This window comes from Saccopteryx bilineata, chromosome 6 (genome assembly GCF_036850765.1).
Source record: "Saccopteryx bilineata isolate mSacBil1 chromosome 6, mSacBil1_pri_phased_curated, whole genome shotgun sequence".
Taxonomy (NCBI): Eukaryota; Metazoa; Chordata; class Mammalia; order Chiroptera; family Emballonuridae; genus Saccopteryx; species Saccopteryx bilineata.
Window position 1 is genome coordinate 35,074,791 of NC_089495.1, and position 23,321 is coordinate 35,098,111.

Genomic DNA, 23,321 nt, shown 5'->3' on the forward strand with positions numbered 1-23,321 from the left:
TGGGGATGGCTCTGTGGCCTCTGCCTCAGGCGCTAGAGTGGCTCTGGTCGCAATATGGCGACGCCCAGGATGGGCAGAGCATCGCCCCCTGGTGGGCAGAGCGTAGCCCCTGGTGGGCGTGCCGGGTGGATCCCGGTCGGGCGCATGCGGGAGTCTGTCTGACTGTCTCTCCCCGTTTCCAGCTTCAGAAAAATGAAAAAATGAAAAAAAATAAAATAAAAAATAAAATAAAAGACAGGCTTAAATTCAGCTCTTATAGCTTGGCTTTTCTTCTGACAAGTAACTGCACATTGCAGAGACTTTGGTTTAAAATTAGTGGGCTGCTCCTTATTTCGTTCTTTCACCTTCTCTACACTGCATGTGTGCTGCTCCTTAGCTCACAGAGCTTCCTCTGAACTTGACTGGAATGGTAAGCTGGCATCATTTCCTCAGGGGTTAGAACTGACAGAGAAAAAACGGTTCTGAATCATTAGTATGTGAAATTCAGTTTGAGGTAAGCACAGCTCTAACGATTCATCGCTCGGAAAGAGCCTCCAATTAACAGAACAGTTGATTTGTGTGCACCTGTGAATAGCTTGTGTAGTGGCTGGCAGGTCTTTTCCTATTATTTGTTTGTTTGTTTGTTTGTTTATTGCAGTATATAAATGCTTTAAATACTTGTTTTTGGAGAGTTATTAATGACTAGACAATAGCCAACATCCTTGACTACATACTGTAGCCTCTCCAAAATGTGTCTTTCATTAGAGTAGAACGCATGTGTCAAAATCTAATGTATTTAGATTACTCATTTTGTAAATTCTCATTACTGATACTTATTTTCTGATATTTTTAACACACTAAATATATTTTCTATTGCTTAGAACAAATGGATTATTCTCGTGTGTGTGTGTGTGTGTGTGTGTGTGTGTGCGTGCGCGCGCGTGCCTGTGTGTGTTTAAATACAACTTTCTTTATTGGATTGTAAATCTGAACCATGCACACACCACTGTGTTACTGAAGAGGTTTCTTGAATATTAAACATAAAAACATTGATCATTATTCACAGTTAAGGAACTATATTCACAGATAAGCAACTATAGTTGCTTATCGGTCAAATGCATTTGAGATTTTCTAGCTCTGCAAAGCTTACTTTTTATATTTGCTTTGTAAATTAGATCTTTGTCTTCCAAATTTTTATTGATTTTATGAAATTTTAGACTAAAGGGGACAAGCAGTCACCCTCTCTGTCTATGAGATTGAATTCCTTCCTGACAGGTCAAGGGTAGTGTGTCTTTAATCTTGTCTTTGTAAATTTTCCAGTGTTAAAATAACTTAAAATTTATAGTGCTTTTATCACACTAACTGATAATGTGAGTTTTAATGTGTTTGCTGGCTGATAGTCATAGGGAACAAAGACCACCAAGGGTTGTGTTCATGAACAACCTACTTGGAAAGAGTGGAAACAGCTTTTTAGTGGCTCGGTTAGCTATGATATAAAAGATTGAAAATATGGTGGATTGTACTCATGGAAAATTGATCATAGACCCTAGTACATTCTCAAAAGTGCCTCATCAGAGTGAATTTGCCCATGAATTTTTATTTGACAAGTGATATATCCAATGATATGAATATTAAAAGTCTGGGAAAATATCCGTTTTTAAAAATTTTTTAAATCTTACATTTCTCTCAATCCTTTTCCTTTAAGTTCTAGCATAATTTTTAAGGCTGTGTACAGATGTTAATGTACAGGCACTTACTAATGCTCAAGTTTACATGTGCAGTTATTTCAGGATTTTTTCTTTCTTCAGCAGGTAGAGTCATGTATGAAGGAAGTTAACTATGAGCTGTAAAATGAAGAAGAGTGGCGACCCCTTCCTCTCCTGGGAGGATCCCGGGTGATTGGAGGGCAGACAGACCAACCTTGCCAGTCTTTCCCTAGCTTTCTCTAGTTTTCTCTTTGAGTTAAGTAGTCAGACCTTTCAGTTAGGAGGTAGGAACTTTTAAGGTTATCCGTTAGAATAAAAACGTAGCCATTTACTGTATTTCCCCATGTATAAGACACACCTTATGGGGCCCGAAATTTGAAAACAAAAAAAAAAAAGTATTACATAAAGTTATTGAACTCAAGTTTTATTCATCATAAAATTCATACAACTCCTCATCCGTGTGAAAAAGTGGGAAATGCAAGTAAAATAATTTACAAACACTGTATAAGATGCACCCAGGTTTTAGACTCCAAATTTTTCTAAAAGAGTGTGTCTTATACACGGGGAAATATGGTAAGTAGTCTGAACTAGTTCTCTGAAGGAGTGCTTCTAGTAGTTTAATGTGTACACAAATTATCTGAGGTTGTTTTTAGAAATACAGGTTATGATAAGTAAGGTCTGGGGTGGTACCTGAATCTGCATTCTTAACGAACTCTTGAGTGATACCTGGGCTATTATCCCAAGGCCACAGAAGGTTCTAGCACGACGCTTTCAAACAGAATTTTCTGTGATCCTGAATAAATGTCACCTATCTGTGTGGAGCAATGTGGTAGCCACTAGCTATATATGGTATTGACACTGGATTTTCAATTTTCTTTCATTTTAATTAATTTAAATTTACACAGCCACGTGTGGCTGTGGCTATCATATTGTACAGCAGCATAGCATTTAGAGACTAAAATAATCAATTGAAAAAATTTATGCTTAGTGGTAATAGCCCATGCAAGATCATGTTGAATTCTAGAACTGTGGCCAAGGTTGTCCCCACTCAACTTGAGCGCTGCCTGAACTGTGTCTGCAGGTAGACAAGTCATATAGTGGGGGTGCCAGGCCATAAGCTCCCGATGGCCAGGGCCATGCTGACCTTGTCTGCTGCTCTGTCTTCCAGCGCTAAACATGTGTTTGCTGCCCGGTAAGTGTTGGCTGAGCAAATGGAAGGATCAGCTCATTCTAAAGTTAGGGAGGATCCCCAGGTTCCCAGTCTTCTGTTCAAGCCTATACTTGGGAATAAGGGACAGCACTTGGGTGGCTCTTTGAGAAACTTCTTTCTGTTTTGAGATTCCATTATATAGTGTCCTGTTGATTATAGGACATTCTTCATTTATTCATTGATTCAACAAATATATCCATTTTGCTAGGTGTTGTTGTTCTTGGCTCTGGGGGATACAATGGTAAAGAAAAGAGACATAGTTCTTGCCTTTTGGAGTTTGTATTATAGTGGCAACAAAACAAAGAAAGAAGCAAACAAAAATATTTTCGCTGAAAACAATGGGGCCCAATGTCTAAGGAATGTGTGTGTACAGAATTCATAATTATGGTTCCCTAAAGGCTCTAGGCATAGACGTGACAGTCCTATTTTCCTGAGGAACCTACATCCCATTGCTCAGACTCTCATGATAAACATTTTTACTTGCTTCACCTTTCAGCTTCCTGTGACCAAGTATGCAGTAGACCTGCGACATAGTTCTTGTTATTAGTATTATTATTTTCTTCAGCCATTTTCTTTAAGGAGTTGTCTAGCCAGAGTGGAAGAAAATCTTTCATTTATTGATCCTCGAACAGCATTATTTGTAGAAGGGCCATGGTCTTCCTGGAGCCCGTCTTATGGAGCAGGTTCATTTCTCTATGATTTGAAGAATTCTTTTTTTTTTTTTTTTTAACAAGGACAGAGAGAGAGTCAGAGAGAGGGATAGATAGGGACAGACAGACAGGAATGGAGAGAGATGAGAAGCATCAATCATCAATTTTTCGTTGTGACACCTTAGTTGTTCATTGATTGCTTTCTCATATGTGCCTTGACTGCAGGCCTTCAGCAGACCAAGTAACCCCTTGCTTGAGCCAGCGAAGCTGGTGAGCTTTTTTTTGCTCAAGCCAGATGAGCCCACGCTCAAACTGGCAAGCTCGGGATCTCGAACCTGGTTCCTTCCTCATCCCAGTCCGACACTCTACCCACTGTGCCAACGCCTGGTCAGGCAAGACTTCTTTTTTTTAAATTGAAGTATAATTGACATACACTATTGTAATAGTTTCAGATGTACTACATAATGATTTGCTATTTGTTTCTATTGTGAAATGATCACCACAATAAGCTAGTTAATGTCCATTACCATTTATAGTTATAAAATTTTTTTCTTGTAATGAGGACTTTTAAGATCTACTCTCTTGGAAACATTCAAATATGCAGTATGGTATTGTTAACTAGTCATTATGCTGCATATTACCTCCGAAGACTTATATATTTTATAGCTGAAAGTTTGTACCTTGTGACCCTCTTTACCCATTTGCCAAACCCTACCCTCCACCTCTGGCACCACCAATCTGTTCTGTGTATCCATGAGCTTGCTTTTTTATTTTAATTCTCCATATGAGTACGATCATAATGGTTTATTTGCCTTTCTCTTACTTATTTCACTTAGCATAATGATCTCAAGGGCCTCCCATGTTGTGACAAATGGTAAAAAAAAATTTTTATGGTTAAATAATATTCCATTGTGTACAAATACTATGTTTTCTTTATCCATTTATCCACTGATGGCCACTTAGTTTTATATATATATCTTGGCTATTGTAAATAATACTGCAGTGGACATGGGAGTGCATATATCTTTTTGATTAGTGTCTTCATTTTCTTCAGACATATTCAAAGAAGTGGAATCTTGGATCATGTGGTAGTTCTAGTTTTAATTGTGAGGAACCTCCAACCGTTTTCCATAGCGGCTGCACGTTGCTCCACATCCTCATCTACACTCGTTATTTCCTGTGTATTTGATAGTAGCTGTCCTAACGGGTATGAAGTAATATCTCATTGTGGCTCAGATTTGTATTACCCTGATAATTAGAGATGTTGAACATTTTTTTAATGTACATTTGACCCTTGAACAATGCCAGGGTTAGGGGCACTGACCCCCCCCTACACAATCAAAATCTGCTTATAATTTTTGACTCCCCCCCTCAAAAGAAACTACTAATAGCCTACCATACTGTTTATCAGAAGCCTTACAGATAACAAGAAATCGATTAATGCATTGTCTTACACGTATTATGTACACTATTCTTATTATAAAGTAAGCTAGAGAAAAGAAAATGTTATTGAGAAAATTATTTAATTGTATAAAACTGAGACTCAGGGTCATAGACAGAAGTGAAGTGGTTGCCAGAGGGAGAGAGCTGGGGGGTAAAAAGGGACAGATATAGATGGGGGTAAAGAGGGACAGATATAGATGGGGGGTAAAGAGGGACAGATATAGATGGGGGGTAAAGAGGGACAGATATAGATGGGGGGGTAAAGAGGGACAGATATAGATGGGGGTAAAGAGGGACAGATATAGATGGGGGGTAAAGAGGGACAGATATAGATGGGGGAGGGTAAAGAGGGACAGATACACGGTGATGAAAAGTGACTTGATCTTGAGTGATGGGCACACACACAATCAACAGTGCAAATGCTGTTAGAGACGTTCACCTGAAACTTACGTATTCTTAGTGACCAATGTCACCCATTAAGTTTAACTTCTAAATTAAATAAAAAGAATTAACGTTAAGAACACGGCTGCCTGGAGTATCTTGGGGCATGAGTACTGTGAGAAAGCCTGTGCCGTCAGAGGGAGTTTCAGCATCGCGGCAAAGCGCTTCGCTGATGGGTTATTCTGTAAACAATTTAAGGAAGAGAAAACACGTTTATAGTATTTTTTTTTAAAACTGTGTATAAGTGGGCCATGCAGTTCAAACCTGCGTTGCTCAAGGGTCAGTCATACTTGCTGGCTGTCTGTGTATCTTCTTTGGAAAAGTGTCTATTCAGACCTTCTGTCCATGTGTAATCAGATTGTTTGCTTTTTTTGATGTTGAATTATATGAATTCTTTATATATTTAGGGCATTAACTCCTTATCAGAAAGAAGATTTATAAATAATGTTTTTTTCCCTGCAATATGTTGCCTTTCATTTTGTTGATTTCCTTTGCTGTACAGAACTTTTTAGTCTGATGTTGAAATTTTTTTCTATTCCATTTTATCTTATTACAATCCTGTCCCTGTGTTTGAGAAATACAACCCTAAGCACTCCTGAAATTGTATCTTTTCCGCATTCAAAAGTATCCCGTTTCTTTCTTAGTGTATTAAGCCAAAAGAAACATTTTAAGCCAGTGGATTTGGTTCCTTATAGGAAAAAGCATTTTAACTAAACAGGAAATAATTCGTTGGGAATCTGACCAGATACACAAAGCTGTGTGGGTCAGATTCCTGTCAGAAAAGGATGGCTCCTAGAGGAATATAAATAGATACCCTGAAAAGTATATTATTTCATGGGAGAAAAACTCTTCTCTCTCCCCTTTTCTGCCTACGCATTTTCTACTACATTTTCATTCCTTAAAGGGAAGAATAAATGCAGTAAATCTATGAACATTTATTAATTCAGATTCTACTAGTGTGTGGATATATTTAGGTAAGTGCCAATGTTCCTTTTTTTATACTTAGCAAATTGCTTTGTCACATATATCAGACCAAATTTGGGCAGGACTGCTTCAGTAAGACTTCTGGAGGAGTAATGCTATTTCAGTTTTCAGTCGGGTTCTTACATTGGTAATAGATGCAGACCGACAGCAGGCAAGGCAAAGCAGAGCTTCAGCAAGCGAGGTGTCAGAGCCCGCAGTAGTAGGCAGAGTTCTGCGCGGTGGCTTTGTGAACGCATGTTGAATTTCCTGAGGGCCAGGGCAGAGGCAGGGGTGACAGTGGCTGTGGAGACTGGCTGGGGTGGGAGGAGGGGCAGCCTGCACCTTTGACCCATCCATTCTGCCTTTCTCCCGGCTCAGGCTCTCCCCTGTCACCTGCACTATTGTAGCAGCCTGTGTCCCTCCTGAGCTCACCTGCGCTTGTACTCTCTCCCCTCTGCGCCTTGCGCGGGCTGCGGGGTGAGCTTTCTAACACGCCAAGCAGCTTCTTCATGCTTTGGCGATACTCAGTTTTGAATTCCCTCCATGCAGTACACAGCAGGTAATGAATGCATGCTTGCTGAATTGAGGGAATAGATTTTGGAAATGGTGGGCATATTATGGAAAGTATGTCCCTGTTTTATAAGGGAGCAGAAAAGAAAACCTTCAAGTAAAAGAAAACTTTTAAAAATTACACTAATGTAAATAATCCTGATCTTTAAACATGAAGGAATAAATCAGAAATTCTAAATAAAAAGGTCAGGATTAATGTTTTATGAAGTTTTGTTTGTTATTAAAAACAGTTCGAGTGGTGACAAGCAATGCAAACGGCAGAAACCAACTGCTCTTGCATTCTAACAAAGGAGCCTCATTCGAGGGAAGGACTTGATGTCATGCTGCAGCCTGTGATGGGTGCTCTGGCCAAGAATCTCATGAGGTGTAAAGGCTATTTCTACCCAGAAGCTACAACTAGGAGATTTTTTTCATTTTTTACTATGTTTGGTAACATTACTGCAGTTAGAAATGAAGGTCTGGCCTGACCAGGGGGTCGCACAGTGGATAGAATGTTAGATTGGGACTCAGAAGACCCAGGTTTGAAACCCTGAGGTTGCCAGCTTGAGTATGGGCTTATCCAGCTTGAGCGCAGGGTTGCTGGCTTGAGCGTGGGGTCATGTACATGACTCCATGGTCACTGACTTGAGCCCAAAGGTCATTGACTTGAAGACCAAGGTTGCTGGCTTGAGCAAGGGGTCACTTGCTCTGTTGTAGCCCCCTAGTCAAGGCACATATGAGAAAGCAATCAATAACCAACTAAGGTGCCGCAACAAAGAATTGATGCTTCTCATCTCTCTCCCTTCCTGTCTCTCTGTCCCAATCTGCCCTTCTCTGTCTTTCTCCTTGTCTCTGACACAAAAAGGAAAAAAAAGGAGGAAAGAAAAGGAAATGAAGGTCTGACAACTCTTAGATTTTCCCAAGAATTTACTCCTGAGAAACAAAAGACCAGGAATCTAGCCCTGACTGACTTTTTATGTTGTACATTATTGGACATCATTTGATTTACCTCGGTCATGTTATTTAGCCACTTAGAACATTTATTTCACCTGGTCTATGCCAGTCCATGTTTAGATAAACAGTAGGTAAAACTCATTATTTAGTCCTTACGAGCACAGTAAATGGAGAACAAGAGGACTAGTGAGATGAGTGACCGAGCTGTGTCACGCTGGGCTCCGCCTTTGCCCTCTCCGTTTCCTCTCCCCTTTGATCACCTGCCACGCTGTTATATCGAGGCATCACAAACACTTGCAACACTTGATGCATTTGCTGTCTCCTTTATAAGTTCCATTTTAATGAACAATGTTAAAAATGTGGTACAGAAATTAATTTCTTGGAGGCCATTTTTAAAAGTTTCCTTTCTGGTCACTCTTTTTTGGGCTACTTTGCCAGCGTTTGTTTTAGTGCTTGTCTTATAGAACGAGGAAACCGTTAGAACAAAGCAGGCTCCTAAATGATAAAGTTGAACTTTTCTGCCTTTTGTTGAATAGATCTCACTATAGTACCTTTTGATGTCAGATTTACACATGGCCTCAGTGGTCACTACGGATGATTTCATTAAAATACTTCATAGTAGGTTGAAAATTGTAACCTTTTGAAGCTTTAAAATATGAGCTCACATCCTGTTTATTTCAAGTATATGTACTATATGTAGTGTACAGCTAAAATTCTCTTGACAGTTGTATGGGGGAGAGGTGACTTCTTGCAAGGCTGGTGGTTATGGGATGGCTCACTTACAGAGGGAATTTGATTGGGTCTTGAAAGGTGACAATAACCTGATCATGTAGAGACAGGAAGAAAACGTGGGCCGTATGAAGAAAAGAGGTGGAGCAAAGGCGAGGGAGTCTAAAACTCAGAGTGGTTATATGGTTAATTCTATTTTCAGTGCATATTAGAGAGAACCTTTTCAAAGCGTGCATATGCTGACCCCTTCAGTTAGAGAGGCAGTGGTACAACATTTGAAAAGGGGGTTAAGCGAGAGAAAGGGAGAGCCAATTGGGAAAAATAGATAGGGACTGGATTATGGATTCTAACTTGTGGATCAGGAGTTTGGACTAGACTTTGTTCTGTAGTCAGTGGGGAACTACTGAAGCAATATAAACATCTTTTTAGGAAGACTATGGCATATAAGATGAAGTTGTAAAACGAGGCTGGACATTGGATAGCCATTTCAGGAGATGTTTTTAAGTTTTGTGGAAGAGACTGAGGACACATCCTAGAGTACCTGACTGCCAGAGGCGGGGAGGCGGGTGCAAGCATAGCCCGAGAGGGATACATGTCTCTGATTCTGATTTCTGTGTCGGGGTAGTAAGTACATCATTCCTTTGAGTCTGTTTTCTCAATTACGTCAGGTCTATGAATTCTTAGATTTCTTAAGCCTTTGGAATTTTATGTTCTGTAATCCTCAACTTTTTGTAAAGGTATACTTTAGCTTAGTGAAATAAGAAAAACATTGTAAAATCTAAAGGAAATACTTCCCATTATGAACTAAGTACTTTGCTAATCATTTTAAGCTATTTAACTGTGTAAAGAAAGAAAAACATATTTTTGTATTGTTCGCTTTTTTCCTTTTAATTTCCATTCATTATAGCTTTGAAGAAACTAAAGTGATTAAGGGAGAAAAAACTGTTAAAAGCCTTTAAAAAGTGTAAAAAAGCGTAAACAAAGGCCACGTAGAATACTTAATTCATTTTGTGAAGTCAGCATTACCCTAATATCAGAATAAAAAAAAGATAATACAACTACAGACCAATATTGCTTATGAATATAGATGTGAAGATACTAAAATCCTGAGTCTAGCAACATATAAACTAGATTATACACCCTGACTGAGTGGTATTTATTTATGCTGGGAACACAAGGTTGGTTCAGTGTATAAGAACCAGTTAAGGCAAGATACCATGTTACTAGAATAAGAGACAAAACCCATACGAGCATCTTAATTGACAGAGAAGAAGCATTTAATAAAGTTTGACACACTTTCACGATAAAAAATACCTGGCAGGCTAAAAGTAGAAGGCACCTTCCTCATCCTGATATTGAGTGGTTGTGGAAAACCTGCAGCTAACAACATACTTAGTGGTGAAAGACTAAACATTTTCTCCTAAGATCAGAAACAAGACAGAGATTTCTGCTCTTAACCACTTCTTTTCAATATCCCACTGGAGGGACTAGCCAGGGAGGTTAGGCATGAAAAAGAAATAAAAGGATTCATATGGGAAAAGAAAAAGCAAAACTGCCTCTATTCACAGATGATGTGTATGCAGGAGGAAATCTTGAGGAATCTACAAACTATGAGAACTAATAAACTCTGTAAGCTTGCAGGATAGAAGTCCCATATACAGTAACCAATTGAACTGCTATATGCTGGCAATAAATAATAAGAAAATGAAATTAAACAATTGTATTTGTTATAGTATCAAGTACATATTTAGGAGAATAAATTTAGCAAGCGCAAATCAAAACCACAGTGACATGCCATTTTACACCCACAAGGATAGCTGTAATAGAAAAGATGGACAATAATGAACCTCTCACATGCTGCTGGTAGGAATGTAAAATGCTGCAGTGACTTTGGGAAACTGACTGTATCTCAGAACATTAGACATAACCCAGAATTCCACTCTTAGGTGCGTACCCAAGAGAATTGGAAATAAACGTAGACGTAAAAACTTGTATACAAATGTTCATTATTAATAATAGCCAAGAAGTGGGAACAACACAAATATCCATCAGCTGATGGATGGCTAAAGAAACTAGTATATCCATACAGTGGAATATTACTTGGCAATAAAAAGGAATGACATTCTGATCCATGCTACAGTGTGAATACCTCTTGAAAACGTCCTGTTAGTGAAAAAAGACAAACACAACATACTATATCATATGATTCCATTTATATGGAATACTCCCTATATGAAAATCCTTAGAGACGGCGACTAAGAAGATAGGGCAGTGGGGATTGACAGCTGGTGGATATGTATTTTGGGAAGGGCTGATGAAAATGTTCTGGAATTAGATACTGGTGATGGCTGCACAATTTTGTGAATATATTAAAAACCACTGAATTTTTAAAAGGAGAAAAAGTGAAAAGTCCTGTGGTATTTATTGAAAAATTAAATGTCCATATGCCATCCTAGAGCGAGGGACCTTTATTGATTTTCACTGTCTTCCTTTTCAAAGTCAGTGTTTGCAAAGTTGCTTCCTCTTCAGATTTTAGCAAGCCACCTCTCCTTAATTGTTTTACAAGGAGTTTACATTTTGTCATCACAGGGCAGTGTTTTTTTTTATTCCATCAACATTTGATTCAAATTTAATTTTAAACATATATTTCAAATTATTTTAAAAATGGAATATGAAACAGTATGCACTCTCAGATGTATTACAATTCATCAAATTTTGCATGCCGCTGGATAACATACGTTAATTCATAGTTTCAAGTTACTTCATTTTGTGTATGACTTGGAATTAAGTCTTTCACATTGTTCCGATGTATGTTATCAGACATTTGTTAGATAGTTCACTGAACAGGAAGGGTGTGGTTCCCAGTGCTTTAAAAACAACAATGGATGTCCTAGTTCATAAAGTTGTCAAAGGAAATACAATGCATTTCTAGTGTAGATGAGGATTTTCTTGATACAAAGTAACCAAGTTCGGAGGGAAATTGGATCCTGGAGCCATATGACTGTAACTGTTATCCATACATCTGCCAATTTAAATTTTTGTTCAGTGAGAAAGTCTTCCTTGTTCTCACTGATTGCCATTTGACTAAGAAAATGTAAATTGACCGAGTGTATTAAGTATATACAATTACTGTTTTCACTGCTCCATGTATTGGGATTCTGCAGAAAATACTATTTAAATTATGTGCAGTTGGGATCCCGGAAATTTTTCTCAACCTAATAAGTTTCCTGTTCCATTTTGACTCCACTCTTTATTTTTTCAAGGATATTCTGAAAGAAACCCCCCCCCCCCCAGAAATCAAACAGTGAGGCTTCCTGCTGAAAAAATATTTACTGACTTTAAATAGCTCATATCTTTTTTCTGAGGCTCCATCTCAGAGACTGTCCTGCATAGATATTGTCGGCTGAATCATAAGGCTATTATATTATTGTTATGCCCAATATAAATATTTTAGTTACTGTTTGATGAATGATATTTGGAAAGTGATACGTATTCTTATTTTAATCTCTTTTTGAGTTTGCAGCAACTGAGTTGTGTGTGTGGGACTTTAATCAGGAGCAGGGTTACCATGTGGCCTGTGGCATTAGATTGTCCCCTTCTCTGCCGCAGCCTGTGCGGTTACACCCCTGCCAGCGAGGTGGAAGCCACCACTGGCGAGGTCATGAGAAGTGCTGAGGGGAAGGAGACGGTGAAAGAATCCGATCAGGATTATTGAGTGCCTCATATGTGTGGATATTTATTAATGCACATTGGAGTCTGTTGTTCAAAACAAGTCATGTGTCCATTCTGTTGTGTTCACAGGTGATCATGGAGGAAGCACTTTACTCCCACCCAATGTCACAAACGAATTTCCAGAATATGGGACCATGGAGGAAAGTGGAGAAGGCCTGAGAACTTCTCTCGAGTTTGATGCAGATTCTCCACCCTGCTGCCCACAGGGGCAGCAGGGGGTCCAGCTTCTTGCTGGCCAACACTCCGGGCTCAACAGTGTTACAGAAGGACCAAAAGATGTTAGGGAGGCCGCCTCTCAAAGTCACCTCAAGGAACAAAGTTTACAACCCCTAGACTCTTTGATTTCGGCTCTGAAAGCTACAGAAGCCAGAATAGCTTCAGGGACATTACAGGCTACAAAGGTACTGGACAGAGATGCTGTTGCTAGTTTTTTGGTTCAGAGGGCGGAAGAAGAGCTGGGCGCTGCCGGTCATCAGACACAGAGGGCCGGCAAACTCTTTCCTGCTGGCCAAGACCCACTGCCAGGGGTCCCTCTTCTGGCTGAAGTTACAACGGAAGAGCACTTTTATTCAGGCAACCAGAGGGACCTCACTGTGCTGTCGACTGGGGATGCTCAGGCAGAGCCTTCCCAGATAACGCGTGATGGGAGGAAAGGGGCTCTCCATTCCCGGGAGCCAGCTTGTCCCGTGTCCTCCGTGGGGAGCCCAGCAGCGACCCAGAGCTCCACGGGCAGTGTTGGCGTTTTGGGAGAGTGGAGCTCTGGTCTGGGGCAAGAGCAGCCTGGGGCGTGTGATCAGGGCAGCTCCACAGGACGCCCCGGCTGGGTCAAACATGTGGGATTTGAAGGGGTGGACATATTGTGGACAGGAGGGGAGAAGAGAGAGACAGGGCTGCCTGTGGATTCGGAGACATCGCTGGGAAGGACTACATCTCCGGAAGGCAAGGGGGTGTCCCCAGTGCCAAGCCACTTCGCCTCCTCTGCTGGCTTGAGTAATTCCATTGGTTTCACTGGGGGGGAAACCTGGAGAGGGCCTTCGGAGAGGCCTGCCACCAGCTCGGGGACATTGTCCCCCGTGCCTCCTGTGGAGAGTGGAGAGGATGAAGTCTTCCTAAAGGAAAACAGAGGACATTTTGAGAAGAAACCTGGACCGCAGAGAGATAAGGCGAGGTGAGCCCCCACAGTCTGCTGTCGGTGACGCCCGTGCCTGCAGTGGGAAACTGTCTGCTTGGCTGGGAGAACCCAACTACAGTGTCCTGGGTCCTGGTTATCTTACAGCAGGAGAGAAGTTACTGTTAGCCACATTCCTTCTAAGTTTCTAAGATACTAAGGTGATCTTGTTATAAAGTTGTCCATTAGGAGTAGATAGACAAGCAGAGAGTGATGGAGAGACTGTGAGCACTAAACTATCTTATTACCCCATGTATAAAACGCACCCTTTTTCAAAAAACTGGGGCTCTAAAAACTGGGTGCATCTTATACAGTGGTTGTAGATTTTTTTTACTTACATTTCCTACTTTTTTTGTGTAGAGGAGGAGTTGTATGAATCTTATGATGAATAAAACTTGAGTTCAATAACTTGATGTAATACATTTTTTTTTTCAAATTTTGGGCCCCGAAATGAAGGTGCTTCTTATACATAGGAGTGTTTTATGCATGTGACTCCATTTCTGATATTTTGTTATATTTGACAGGTTTCAAGTTCTCCAACATCAAGGTAACTATAGCGCCCCACAATTATCTTTAATAATATGAAAAGATTTGGGCTCTCTCAACATACCCTGTACTCATTACATCCTAATTTAGGTGTTATTTTCTGGGTGCAACACCAGCGCCTACATACAGCCCACACACTTGTATGAACACAGAGGTTCTGGGTTTGCGCTGCCCATATTTTCGAGTTTAGAGAGGCGGTCAGAAGGTCAGAAGGGAACTGTGTACTTAAGTTGTTCCACAGCGTTCATGTGAGAGTCCCTTCTCACAGGAAGAGTATGTTTAGATGATGTCCCTGCTAAGTAAACTCGGCATCGTGGGACATTTCTTGGTCTTGCCATTCACGTCTGCCATCGCCTCCACAGCAGCGTAGAGCCGGGATGAATGGACGGCGTGCCCGTCCTCACTCCCTGTGAGCGCAGTCTGACCGTGTGCTCCTGTCGGCAGTCGTCTGTGCTGTGGGTTCTTGCCTTCCCTCAGTCTCCATGACACCGCATTTCATTGCTTTTATGGGATAGCATCAGTGTTAAGGCTGAAAGGGTTTTTTGGTTTGTTTGTCTGGTCGGTCGGTATAAGAAAATGCCTTTTCCTCCATAAATAATTAACAAATCCATGGGGAGCGATGCTTCTTCAGGGTAGCTGTCAGGGCTCCTCCCCACTCCCTCCGCCCTGCCCCGCTGCCCCCCCCCCCCACGCAGAAACTCTCTGGACTTCTCTCGAGAGCAGCCTTGCTGTGTGGCACGTGGCTCAGCGATGATATTCCCACTGGAATATGCGCTTTTGCTTCTGTGTAGATTATTAATTCATTTCTCCTTTTCTCCCTTTCTCCTTCCCTTCTTCCCTCCTTCTCTCCCACAAATATTTTTTGATTGTCTTCTCTGTCCTTGATACCGCTGCACGCTGGGCATAAAGGAATGTTTGACATAGACGTGGCCCGTGGTCACTGCCCTCCTGGAGCTGACTGCCGAAGGTTAACGCTGACCGCATAAACGCATTCCTGACTATACGATCACAAACTGTGCTCCATCGTGAAGGAAAAGGAGACACATACTGTTATTATTATTCAGAAGGAATAATCTGAATGCAGGAGAGGTTGATCCATTCAATGACTTGGGCAAGGCCTTCCTTTGGACATGATAATTAGGCCAAGGCTTAAGGAATGACCATGAGTTAGCCAGGCAGAGTATGGGGACGAAGAATATTCCAGGGAGAGGGAACAGCGTGCGCACAGGAGCGCTGGAGTTGTGTGGAGCAAAGGCCTTAGGACAAGTGTGAAGATGTGACACCCCCAGGGTGGCTGGATCATAAGGAGTGGGGGGGCATGGTGGGGAATCAGTGTGGGGAGGAGCTTTATCACAGGAACTTTTCATTTTATTCCAAGTGCAGTGAGAAGCCAGTGAGAGGTAGACACCCCGAATCATACGGGGTATGTGGTAGGCCTTCTGTAACGTAAAAACAACCAAGACAACTGTGTCATTGAAGGTGAACCCTGGTAATACCTAGAAGGAATGTAGATTAGCTATGAGGTATTTTTAGTCCTATTTCTACTTATAGGAATCTGAGTTCAGAGAGGTCACGTAGAGTTGCCTCAGTGACACAGCCAGTAATTGTCACATCCGGAATTCAGCTCCAGGTTTTTCTAACCGATGATCTCTTGCACCTAACTGAGTTTTTAAAATTTTACTTAGTTATCCTAATGTTCATTTTTAATATTTGAAGAACATGTTACCTATTAATTAATGTCCCATCTCTGTATGCTAACTTAACTTATAAATCGTCCCTAGGTTTTCACTGTTTTGGTTAGCCTTACAATAAAGGTGTGTTGTTTTTTTGTCCTTTCATTAAGGCATCACTGTCTAATTCTGGACTTGGTCTCTCTGCAGTGCTGCCGCATTGTCAGCAGGGGGCAGCCCTGGGATTCTAATGTAGTTGTCCCCTCCAGGGTGTTTGTCCTTATTTAAATCAGAAAGTATTAATAGACTGATGAAAGCTTAGTGTATTTTTACTCCATTAAGTTTACACAATATATCTATCTGCCTCTCTTAAAATTAAGCATGACGGTAGCTGTTAATGATTTGAACCTGAGGAGCTTAGCTGGCTAAAATGAGACCATTTCATTCAAATATTCATTGGCCTAGATGTAGTCACATACTAGGAAACTAGTTTAAAAAGATGTTAAATTATTTTGAAGGTAGCGTAGCACATGTATGCTAAGAGTTTTTTCAACCTGAATTTGTTTCTATGTTTCTATGATATCTTCCTTCCCAAATATATGAAGACATAAAGCCCAGTGAGTACAAGCGTTATTTAGCTTAAGAGAATGTTATATTTTTATATGGTTGAAGGGAGAAAAAGAAAAAATTAACCTAACACTGAAATTCTTCACTTGTGTTTTCTTTCCAGGATTCTTGAACAAGAGGAGCACTTCGCGGGAGGGGAGGATGACACCCTGGGGCCCGGGTGTACAGAGGACTCCACGGACGTGTATAGCTCCCAGTTTGAAACCATCTTGGACAACACGTCTTTATACTACAGTGCTGAGTCCTTGGAGACCTTGTACTCAGAGCCTGACAGCTATTTCAGCTTTGAAATGCCCCTCACTCCGATGATACAGCAGCGCATCAAAGAAGGCGGTCAGTTCCTGGAGAGGGCGGCCGTGGGGGGACAGCAGGACATCCTGAGTGTCTCGGCAGACGGCGGGATAGTGATGCGTTGTTCTGGTGGGATCACCAACGGGCTCAGTGACGCCGGGGACTCCATCTACGCGAAAGGCAGCCCGGAGATGGCCTTCTGGGGAAGGTACTAGTCTCATTCTCATTCGTTTCATAGTGGTTTTAGTCATGTTTTCTCTTTGGCAAATCTGAGTGTGGAATATATTTGAAAAGCATTTGGCAGTTTCTGTGGGTATAAGTGAATGATGTGGATAAAACGTAATTTGGGCTTTAGGGGCAGGTAGAGTTCACTTTTGCGGTTTGCCAAATTGGCAAGCTGTGGTTGCTCCATTTGGTGGCATTTCTTGGATGGCCATTTAAAAACTGGTCACATATCTGAACAGACAATTGGAAGCGATGAGTAGCTATCAGCGCAGTGACGCAGCTGTGGTCGCAGTGGTGTGGTGCTGTGAAGAGGTCATTGAGAGAGCTTGGCTTTCCTTCTGACACTGACGTTGGGTGACGGCTTGGAGCAGGTTGTTTGCTTAGGCCAGAGAGGCTCCTTAATTGTAAAACTGAAGGTGTGGACAAAATGGTCACCGAAGTCTCTTCCCGCCCTTTGCTCTGTATGGGCCCATTGTCATTGTCAGGCAACCTTCCTGTTCCGGAGCGGCAGGGGCAGGAGCGGATGTATGGGTTCCTGGCAGAGCTGATGCCTTGATCAAGATGACCCACGTGTATTCTCTCTCTCTATTACTATTTGTCCACCTGCAAGATAAAAATGACAAATTATATGTTAGGTGCCATACCTGTCATTTAGAGATTCCCTTTTGAGGGAACATCTAGCATTTTATTTCCTCCTGCTCATCACCCTGAGGCCATTAATCTGTCCTTCAGCATCTCTGTTAATGAACAGAGCATGCTAAACTTCTTAAGGATTTTATGAATTTAGTTTTGATATAGTTTTCCTCAATTAAAGTGTGCTAGTGTGCGTTGGTGGAGGTGGCAGGGAGGTTAAATGGGGATAAACTGTTTTAGAGATGTATGAAAAAATGTCAGTGCTTTTTAAAAAAAATCAGTGTGCAGAGTACAGTTTTCCAAGGAGCCCCTTTTATGAGTAGTTCATCCTATAGTAAGCATTCTCTACAGCCAGTTTGTTTATAGGTTTATAATTCGTTGCATGAGCACATTCAAGGCAGGGACAGTATAATGTTGTAGCTGTACATGTGAAATGGACCACGGACGTTGGTTGTCTCCTTGGGTCACAGAGAGAGAACGAAAGGAACACAGGTTTTAAAAGCAGAAGACCTGGTCTGAATTATTCAGCAAGCCACTTTTATTCTCTCTGAAGCCCGCTTTCCGTGTTTGCCAAATAGGGTTAATGATACCCAGGACGCCGTGAGACTGTGGGATTTAAAGAGATGATCTAGATTAGAGCACCCCGCAGGGTGCCTGGCGCACAGGGCGGGCCTGGGTGAATGTGGGAGCCAGAATGGGATGGCTGAGAGGACGCAGTCAGACTCCTGGTATCTCTGAGAAGAGGGCGTTCCCAAGGGCGGGGCATCCCAGAGTGGCTGTGTTCCTGAGAGGGGGGTGACTCAGAGGGGCATCCCTGCGTGCAGGGTACCACTTTAGTCCCCCCCGCCCCGTCATTTCTGGTAACTGTAAATTGTGATAAAATGCTATAGCACAGCTAATGCCGACTTCCCATGGCAGTTCCAGTCCAGCTTTCTGGGGCCAGTGCAAGTGGTTCCTACTGCAGACACAGAGTAGGTGGGGATGCCATGCCGGGCGTTGGGGGCTGAGAGGCTTTGCTGCAGAAGCCACAGCGGGTGAGTAAGTAAAGGTGAGATAAACATCACCGAGTCAGAACAGGAAGGAATAGGGTGGAAGTTATCAAATGTATGATCTGCTCCCTCGGAAGAGGAAGTCGTCATAATTGGGGCTAGTGGGAGAGCCAGTCGTTAGCAGGGCAGAGTTAGCTAGTTAAGAGAGGGGACTGGGGCCGTTTATAGTATTGTCCCCGCTCTGATTGAGACAGTGGTATACTTCAGGCCTTTCTGAGATAAGGTTCCAGCTGCGTCATCTGCATTGTGGAGCCACGAGATCGTGCCCAACGATAAGACTGAATTCTAATACTGGATGAGAAGCATCTTAGAGCTGAGCCAGCTGAACTTCTCAGCCAGCTCTGGGCACTTTTCCACATCTATACGTCTCTGTTCAGGGTTTTAAAAAAAAAAAAGGACAGTCTCAGTGAGCCTAAGAACTTTCCAAGGAACGGGTATAATGTTCATATGTATTTTTTACCTCCTCTGCCTCTTGGTGCTTTGGGGAAGTTGCAGCACCCGAGGAATTACAGACTGAAGAATTATGACATTTCCCAGCTGGAAGTGGGGCCTTAGCTCACCTTGTTTTACAGTAAGGAATCTGAGTCCCAGTCTGGTGGGATGGCTTTACCTGGTGACAGGCCCTGTGCCAGAATTCCGATTGCCCGACTGACTCCTAGACCGCGTGTCGTCAACAATCTAGGCTGCCTGGTCTTATCGCTTTATTTGTTCTTTTCATCTAATTTCTTTCCATGCCATATGTCTACGGAGCCAGAAGTCTGAGTTGGTGACTGTAGAGAGCTACTTGTTTTTGGTGGTGGTGTGTTTTCAATTTGAGGAAAAAATGTACCAAATTGTTCATAAACGTCTCCATAAATTTTTAAAGTAATCAATGAGCAGGCTTTTAAAAAATCCTCTGAAAAAAAAAATCCTTCTGCATGAAAACATTCTTCTGCAGAGGTAAGGAAGTAGACAGCGGTATTGAGCCTATTAAGGAAATCCAGTTTAGAATGCTGAGCGCACAATAGTCAGCGCGATTGACTTCCCTCGTCCAGGCGTTCAGAGCTAATGTAAGGATTCAAGGGAAGAAATTATTTTTCAACTGTCTTAATAAATGTTGTGATATCTACACAAGAAAAATGAGTGAAACAAGAACACATACCCAGCATTCTGTATCTAGTCACCAGCCTCTCCTGTTTCCTGGGCAGTGGACTGGCAGGGCGGGGTGGGGCGGGGTCCTGACTGTGTTGGAGAATGGGGACTCTGAGGAAGGCGCAAGGAGAGAGGATGCTCTGTCTCCCTGGTAATGCTTCTGGGATTTTAGCTAGACATGCACCGAGGAGACTCAGCCCATCCCGGTTCAGGTATTGACTTGAATGGCAGTTGACAGCCAGTAGAAAATACTGTAAGATTACTTCAGTTCGTCTCTAAACAGTTTTATATCCTGTGCATCCAGGGGGTTTTATTATTTAGTAAATACATGGTGCTTAATTCTTATAATAAGCTGGGAGAAAGGAACTATTAATATCTCACTTTCCAGATAGGGAAACTGAGGCACAGAGCAGTTGAGTAACCTGGTTCCCAGTCACATACCCTATTTCCCCATGTATAAGATGCCCCCATAGATAAGACGCACCTTAATTTTGGGGCTCAAAATTTGAAAAAAAAATGTACTACATAAAATTATTGAACTCAAGTTTTATTTCTCATAAAATTCATACAACTTCTCACCACTATGAAAACTCCCATCCATTAGCTTGTCCTCATCTGTGTCTGATGACGAACCACTGTCTTCAACAAGAGCAAATCAAGCGCGAAAAAGCGGGAAATGCAAGTAAAAAAAATCTACAACCATTGTATAAGACACACCCAGTTTTTAGACCCCAATTTTTTTGAAAAAAGGTGTGCGTCTCATACATGGGGAAATATGGTAGGTAGTAAGTGATACACCCAGGATTTGAACCCAGGCAGTCAGGCTCCAAATATATTTTTGGTTTCAAAACAAAAGTATATTTGTTTGGCATTGCCTGTGTGTATTTTTAAAATCCTTTTCTGTTTCAACATGTGCCTTTAGTTAGTTGTTGAAGATTATGGCAGTGGCCATCTTTGATCTCTTTTGAAAATTCTCTGTTGCTGCTGCCCTAAAGAAAGGCAGGAGTGGTTGCACAGGTGATGAGGATGTGGTAGCGGGAGAGCAAATCTAGTCCCCTCTCAGGGCACCTTCCAGCCTTGGAGTTACGGGGCGCGGCGGCTAGGGGAGGGCTGTTCTTCCCTGTTACTCTCTCCGCTCAAGTCAGATAGAAAATACTTCAAATCTGTAGTATTCTCCTATTAGGTTAGAAAGGACATTTTTAAAGAGTGTATATGCTCATTGTTTGTCTTTTAAAGGATTATATACCTTTGTGATACCAAAAGGATCTCACGATTGATAAGGTAAACAAGTCTTTTAAGATCTTAGAGTAAATCTAGACAGGAAGAGTTAAATTCTCTCAGGTGCTCTGAGTGCCCTGCACACTGAGTGTTAACCGGGGAACCGCATGTCCACGTCTGTCAGGAAATAGCTCGCCCTGTGAATGTAATACAATATTTTAATGAAGGAGCAAAGAGTAGCATCCCCTCCCTTGTGGTCCAGCTACAGAGCACTCGGGCTGGTGGGTCAGCGGTGCTGTGTGAAGTCCAGTCACATGGCTCCAAAATTAGAAAGGATAATTAGAGACTTACAGTAATACATGTTCCAATGGGTTCCTTTGTGTCTGGGTGCTTCTCCCTCGCCGGCCCATCAGCTGATGACTGCAACTCCAATCAGTAAGTTCTGACCTGGAGACTATTAGGCACAGACGTGGTCATCGTGGCCATTAACAGAGCTGAATATTATCCATTTCTGTTGAGCTTAGGTTTGGACAGATAGAAAAAGAGAGATAGCAAATATAATAATGTGGCAGGAGCTTCTCTCTTGATTCTCTGAAATATATAAAGCTTTTTAATTATATTAATATATAAAATTACCTTTTTGGTGTAATAGATATATTCTGTGTCTCAGCTTCCTAGTTTTCCTTTCAGATATGGCTCAGGATACTGAGTACTCCGTATACAGACGGAGCACAGCAGAGGAGGTGAATTGCATCTGCGTGCAACTGATATGCCTGAGGAGAGTGCTTCAGTGGGACTTGGGTCCGCTCTGATTTTGATAGTTGCGGTTTTGTGCCTTTCTCTTATTTATTTATTTCTTTCCCCCTTCTCATATGGAATGCTGGCATTTAGAAGTGCCTCTTTCCTCATGTGTTGTTCTCTCTCTTCAGTGTCTTTCTGTCTAGGAAACAAGTCACATGAAACAAGATTCATACAGAAATTTGTTGACGCGTGATTTCAAAAAATTTTTGACATTCCAATTTAAAGTCTGCAGGCATTTTAATAGAATGTGTAAATAGTAAAATAGTTTGAGACCAGTTAAGCTGGTGACAGAGGAGCAGATTTGATTTTGTGAAGCTGCCTCCAGAGAGCTCTGCCATTAGCAGCGGAAGCTCCCTGCTCCCGGCTCAGCTGGTTATGGGCTTGCTGTGGCTCTCTTACTGGCTTTCCTCCTTTTCTCTCACATTTTAAAACTTGTTCTGTAAAACACAGGTTCTCATTTTTCTCTTTGTAGCTTCCTGAAGCAGTTGTAATGGTGATTTTATATTATTTTATTATTTATTTATTGCCACAGGGGATTTCTTGCTCACGGATGAGGGGTAGGGGCACTACTAGGCTTCAGAAGTAGTCATACCTGGGTTCAAATCCTGCCTCGGTTACTTATTAGGTTTGTGATTTTTTTTTTAAGTGAGAGGAGGGGAGGCAGAGACAGACTCCCACATGCGCCCTGACCAGGATCCACCGGGTAAGCCCACTAGGGGGCGATGCTCTGCCCATCTGGGGCCATTGCTTCATTGCAACAGGAACCATTTTTTAGCACCTGAGGTGAAGGCCATGGAGCCATCCTCAGTGCCTGGGGCCAACTTGCTCTAACTGAGCCATGGCTGCAGGAGAGGAGGAAAAAAGAGAGAGAGAGGAGAAAGAAAGAGAAGCGAGGGGGGGAGGTATAGAGAAGCAGATGAGCTTCTTCCTTGTGCCCTGATCGGGAATCAAAACTGGGACTTCCACACACCGGGCCGACACTCTACTACTGAGCCAACCGGCCAGGGCCTAGGTGGGTGATGTTGAGTAAATTATCATATAATCTGGGAAGCTTTCCCAGTGTAAAACAGAATGAGCAATACCAATCTGGCAGAGGAGGGAGAAGGAGATGAGATTATAACCAAGTGGGGAAAAATCAAGAAATGAAGATCAAGTGGCTTAACAAGGCCTGGCATATCTTAGGAGAGAAAGAAGTGAAAATTAATAAAATGCCAATAACAGTAGCACCTGAAAACAATCCCGGCAGCCCACTGTGTATCCAAGACCCGGGCCAGCCTTGAGCTGCCAGCACCGTCCTCCAGAGTCTAAGCTTATCTGAAACACCTGTTACTGGATTTCCTGAAATGTCACCTTTTTTTCATAGAGTACAATGCACTGTGGTAGGGTGGCGTAAATAGGGGTTTTGGTATCAAACAGCAGGAGGCCAAGCCATCCTCTTTCCTGGTGGCCCGATGTTGGGTCAGTTGCCTGACTTCAAGGAACCTGATTCCTTGTTGGTGAACTGGAGAGAACCTACCACCCAAGTTACAGTGTTGTTGTGAGAATTTGCCGAGTTCTGTTTTGTGGGTGTTCATTTTAAACCTGTCATGAGTTTCACAATAGTCTG

General features: G+C 42.1%; 1 protein-coding gene and 1 long non-coding RNA gene across 6 annotated transcripts in view; one reads left to right on the forward strand and one right to left on the reverse strand.

The window, feature by feature from the left end:
• Positions 1–23,321, forward strand: part of PSD3 (pleckstrin and Sec7 domain containing 3) — a 619,599-nt gene that overhangs the window by 290,064 nt on the left and 306,214 nt on the right. For 4 of the 5 annotated variants that reach the window (XM_066234423.1, XM_066234424.1, XM_066234425.1 and 1 more), the window contains 2 exons: positions 12,426–13,524; positions 16,471–16,866. In XM_066234423.1, the coding sequence (XP_066090520.1) occupies positions 12,426–13,524; positions 16,471–16,866 (1,495 nt within the window). Of the gene's footprint in view, positions 1–12,425; positions 13,525–16,470; positions 16,867–18,488; positions 18,551–23,321 lie in introns of those variants that run through there. The other variant, XM_066234428.1, reaches the window with a different exon arrangement.
• On the reverse strand, positions 16,873–21,844 carry LOC136307726 (uncharacterized). Its single transcript, XR_010725996.1, has 3 exons — positions 21,551–21,844; positions 21,266–21,433; positions 16,873–17,486 (listed from the first exon to the last, which is right to left on the reverse strand). It is a non-coding gene; the product is annotated as an uncharacterized lncRNA (long non-coding RNA).